The 5,097-nt window shown below is 57.3% G+C and overlaps 1 protein-coding gene across 1 annotated transcript in view; it reads left to right on the top strand.

The window, feature by feature from the left end:
- Positions 1-4,235: 4,235 nt before the first annotated feature.
- Positions 4,236-5,097, top strand: part of LOC137450656 (transcription initiation factor TFIID subunit 9-like) — a 4,251-nt gene continuing 3,389 nt past the window's right edge. Inside the window, exons 1-2 of the mRNA XM_068157466.1 lie at positions 4,236-4,300; positions 4,398-4,535. Coding sequence (XP_068013567.1) covers positions 4,250-4,300; positions 4,398-4,535 — 189 coding nt within the window. The 5' untranslated portion in view covers positions 4,236-4,249. The remainder of the gene's footprint in view (positions 4,301-4,397; positions 4,536-5,097) is intronic.

Raw genomic sequence — 5,097 nt, 5'->3', positions numbered from 1 at the left:
CCTTGTATTGTTAATTTTTTGAGGTATCTCAAACTTATGTTAAAGCTGCCATGCATTGTATTACTAAATTGTAACTATCAAATAGATAATATATTTAATACAGCCAATAAATATGACAAATGTATTCAAACTTGGGCCCCCGGGGTGGTTGTGTGCTTTTCTGGGTTTGGATCTCGATGTGGGAGCAGTCAGAGAGTCCTTGGCAGGGTGAGGGCTGGAAGGGACCTCTGGAGGTCAGCCAGGCTAATCCCCCTGCTAAAGCAGGCTGCCTGGGCTTGCAGTGTCCAGGGGGGTTTGGACTCTCTCCAGAGAAGGAGACTCCACAACCCCTCTGTTCAGAGGGAACCTCCTGGGTTCCACTTCGTGCCCATTACCTCTTGTCTTCTCACTGGGCACCACTGACAAGGCTTTGGCCCAGTCAGCTTGCCCCCACCCTTTAGATATTGATCAGCATTGAGCAGATCCCCACTCAGCCTTTCCTGGGCAGGGAGGTGCTCCAGTCTCCTCATGTTTGTAGCCTCCACTAGGCCCTCTCCAGTAGTTCTCTGTCTTGAACTGAGTAGCCCAGAACTGGACCCAGTACTCCAGGTGTGTCCAGGAGCATAGAACTTCCCTTGACCTGCTGGCCACACTTCTTAATGGACCCCAGGAGACCTTTGGCCTTCTTGGCCATGAGGTCACATTGCTGGCTCGTGGTGAGGGACTCCCAGGTCCCACTCCACAGAGCTGCTTTCCATTTGTGGCTGTTTCAATTGGAAAAGCTGTTTAAGATCATCTAGTTCCAACCACTATCTAGCCATAGTGCTGCTGCAGTGGGAGGCCTCTGCCATGCCCAAGCTCCCTGGCACACAGCAGGTTCTGAGGAAACTGTCTGGAGCCACTTGTGACTCTGTGCAGCCATTCCCCACGCTGCTGTCATCCATCTGCCACCTACACACAGGTAATGATGCTGCACAAAGCACTCAGCCCCTTTCTCCTTACCCTGCAAAACCTTCCTGCAGGTACCAAGCAGGGCAGAACAGTTCATCAATACTGGAAGTAACAATTAGCCCAAGTGGGGCCAGTTCATTTCCATGCTTCTGTGTTTACTTAGGGCCTTTCCCACACGAGCTCCTCCCCAGCATGTGCTGCTAAGTGGGAAATTTCTCCTGAGGGTGCTTTAATAATGTTGAGATAGGGCAGGAAAGCTTTACTTGGTCATCAGTCCTCCCAATGAGACAGGCTGACACTCATCCCTGATTTACTTCAGAAAGGATCAGGGATGGTGAGTTGGAAAATGCCAGGGTGAGGGGAGATGGGGCCAGCATGAGGGAAAACACCAGGGAAGGCTCTGGGATGCTGGAGCTTAACTCACAGCTGCAGCGAGCAGGGACATGGCACTGCAGAGGCTGCCAGAGTAGGCTCTGCCCAGCCAGTCCTGGGAAACTCTTCCATCAGCTGGGAATTGGGGGGCTGGCAGAAGTGAGCAGGGTCCCCACTACAAAATAAGCCTCCCCTGCTCTCCTCGGGGCTCTGCCCTCCTCAGGGCTCTGCTCTCCTCGGGGCTCTGCTCTTCACAGCTGTCCTTGCCAGGAGGACTCGGGAGCACTGTTCAGCAGCCAGCAGCTGGGAGTGTGGGATGTGGGCATGAAAGGTCAGTGCTGAGCACAGTCTCTGCATTGTCTTGACAGAGCTTCTACCATCAGGGAGATCTCTTCTGCTGTCTCCAAGGGGTGGAAGTGCTGCCTGAGGGGGGTTTATGAGAGGTTCAGGCACCTCAACACCTCCAAAAACCCAGAAGCATTCCATGTGCCAAGGCTGGGCTTTGCTGCACCTTAAACACCTCAGTACAAGCCCTCTAAGCAGCAGCTCCACAGCTCTGCAGTGGTGATGTCCGTGCCGGCCCCTGAGCAGGGCTGAGCCCTGGCCAGCACAGGCTCAGAGGGCTGCAAGCCGTGCAGCCCTTGCCCCTGTTTCTGCGAGCAGATCCCTCCCAGCTGGGGACAGCTGCCTTTGATGAAGGTCCCTGGTTCAGCAGTGGTAGATGGAGGAGTCGGTGCTTAGCCTGGCCACGCTGTGACCCAGTTTCCTGTTTTCCAGCGCTGAGAAGTCCCAGTGTCTGGGCAGAGACGGAGAGCGACTGCTCCTTCAGCCGTGGTGCCTGCAGCCCGCTGAACGCAGGCATGCACAGCACGGCCGTGCCTGGGGAGGGAGCACTCATGGCCAGGCAGAGCCACTCCAGCTCAGCTGCCCACACTGAAGGCATTTGTAGCCTCGGGGACAGATGTTTTCCCCGTGGAAATTGGCTCTTCTCCTCACCACTGGTTTCCAGGCAGAGATGCTGCAAATAGCCACAGCTCTTGGTCGTGGTGCTCAGTCTGCAAGTGGAAAGTGGTCACAGCATGGAGAGGAGATCTGGAGGGGTGGAAGGGGGTTAAACACAGCACCCTCTGGCCATTTGGAGCATCTTTCCTTTTTGTTGCTTCAGGAATAAAGAGCAGTGACAACAGGCAGCCAAGTTTCAGCCTGATCCACAGCCTGCCTCCAGTCCATGGTGGAAGAGCTCCCCTCCCCCTCTTCCCTATAGCAAGGGGAAAAGAAAAAGGGGAGGGAAAAAAAAAAGAAGTGGGTTGTGTTTGTTGTCTAAGGTCAGTGTCTGGAATTCATCCTCCGTCCCTCCTCGCAGGATGTTTTTGTGTAACATCCTCTGACTCATGAAAGTCAAATGACTTGGCCCCTAGCGCTGCAGCGCTTCCAGCCAGAGAGCCTGGACATGGCTGTTCCAGCTCCTCCAGCCTCTGCTGCAGCTGTGGGGCTGCCTCTGCCCCTCTCACACCAAGCCAGGCACCTCCCATCACCAGCAAACCCACGTGGTGGTGGGCAGGCTGCCAGCCAGCAGCTCAGTCCATCTCCAGAGGGGCCAAGATGGGTTTGAAAGCGGCAGTCACATGCAGGTGGCCTTTCGGGCGCTAAACATCATCCTTGGGCTAGATGAGGAGCGGAGAGAGGCTTGGTGCTGCTGCTGGGATGTTTTGCAGGCATGAATCAGAGAGCTCAGAAGTGAACAGCTGTTTATTTCTTCTTTCTCTTGAAGGAAGCTGGCTTCTCTTCCTCCTTGTATCAGCTGGTCCAGCGCGGGTGTCGCACCCTCCTCCAGCCTTTGCTTCGTTTGGACCATCAGGGCTAATGACGACATCATTGCAACCTCTTCTGGTATGCTGCTCAGCCCCTGCTTGACAAAAATCACAAGGACAAGCTTTTTGGTTGCTTTTTTGGTGTGTCCTGCTCTGCCTTAGAAAGTGAGAGCAAAGCTTCTGACGAGACTGGCATGGAATGTGCGTAGGGCTCCTGCGGCTCCTAGGAGAAGGAGCCCCCAGAGCCCTGCTGCCAGTCCTCCCAGCTCGCCTCAGCCTGGGGAGTGCTGGCAGTTTGCAAAGTGCTCATGAAGTAACCATAGCCCTCTGCTTCCTCACTGAACCTGCTGCTGGACTCTTCTGCAGCAAGCAGGACAAAGGGCTAACCCCCTGAACCCCCAGGGCTGGCTTTGTGCTCTCCTGCACGGCCTCCTCTCCACAGATGCTTTGATGAAGAAGACTCTCTGCATCACAGAAATGCAATGTTTGATGATAACAAAGCAGGATTAAAGCCCTGGGGAGGGAGCTCAGGGCTTCACTGCACAGCCCACAGAGGGGAGGACTGCTCGGGGGACAGGAAATTGGCTGGGTGGCTGCATCCAGACGTAGCCATGGGTTGGTGCCCACCTGGAGGTCAGTGACACGTGGTGCATCGCAGGGGGCACACTGAGGCCACCGCTGTTTAGCATCTCCATCAATGACACAGTGAGATCCAGTGCACCCTCAGGTGCGGTTGGACGGGGCTTGGAGCAGCCTGCTGCAGCTGCAGGAGCCGCCGCTGCCTGCAGGAGGGTTGAACTAGGTGCCCGTTAAAGGCCTCCTTCCAAGTGAAGCCATTCTGTGCTTCCCCAGCCTGGCGAGGGGCACGGGGGGTAGCGACCGCTGCGACCTCCACTCGTGCCGCGGCTGCTAAAGACGGAGAGGGTTTGTTTGCTCTGGCCCAGAGATGGGGATCGGCAGCAGCTGCGTTGTAAGAGCTGCTGCCAGGACGCTGCCTCTCTCCCGCAGCCCTGCGGCCGCCACGGCCGGGGCCTGGCCGCGTCTCCACGGCAACCGACCCCTCCCGGCCGCCGTAGCGGCGCCCGGCGCCCCTCGGTCACGCGACCGGAAGCGGCGGCCTGCGGCGAGCGGAAGCGATGGAGCCGGCCAAGATGGCGTCTCCCAAGAGCGCGCCCAAAGACGCGCAGGTAGCGCGGGGGCTGGCGAGCCGTGGGGAGGAGGGGGTCGGGCCGCGACGGGTCGCGTCGAAGCAGTGTGGCTGAGCGGTGCCTCTCTGCCCCGCAGGTAATGGCGCAGATCCTGAAGGACATGGGCATCACCGAGTACGAGCCGCGTGTCATCAATCAGATGCTGGAGTTCGCCTACAGTAAGCGGGGCCGGGGGCGCGGACCCCGGGGAGGGAAGTGCGGAGGGAAAGGCCGGGTGGAGGAGGGAAATGCTGACTAACCTTGGAAGGGGGTTCTTCTGATGTAGCCCAGAGTCCCAGCACGGTGGGCGTTGGAAGGGACCACTGGCGATCGTCCAGTCTAAGCCCCTGCTAAAGCAGGGCACCCACAGCAGCCTGCCCAGGGCTGTGTCCGGGCGGGTTTGGAGTCTCTCCAGAGGAGGGAACTCCACAACCTCTCCGGGCAGCCTGCTCCGGGGCTTCCAGCACTCTCACAGCAAATAAGCTTTTCCTCCTTATGTTAAAACAGACCCTTCTCGCTTCTGGTCTGGTCCCGGTGCCCCTTTTTTGTCGTTGGGCAGCACTGAAAAGGGTCTGGGCCCATCCTCTGGCTCCCTACCCTTTAGATCTTGCTGAGCATTGGGAAGATTGCCTCTCAGTCTGCTCTTCTCTAAGCTAAACAGCCTCAGGTCTTTCAGCCTTTACTTTGTCAGAGAGATGCTGCAGTCCCTCAGCCCCTTTGTAGCTTCCTCTGGACCCTCCAGTCTCTCTTGGACTGGGGAGCCCAGGGCAGGACTCCAGCTGTGGCCTCACTAGGGC

Source organism: Melanerpes formicivorus, unplaced genomic scaffold (genome assembly GCF_026170545.1).
Source record: "Melanerpes formicivorus ecotype bairdi unplaced genomic scaffold, bMelFor1.0.p_v2 SCAF_37, whole genome shotgun sequence".
Taxonomy (NCBI): domain Eukaryota; kingdom Metazoa; phylum Chordata; class Aves; order Piciformes; family Picidae; genus Melanerpes; species Melanerpes formicivorus.
Note: the sequence above shows the minus strand (reverse complement) of the source record. Positions and strands in the feature narration are given on the sequence as shown.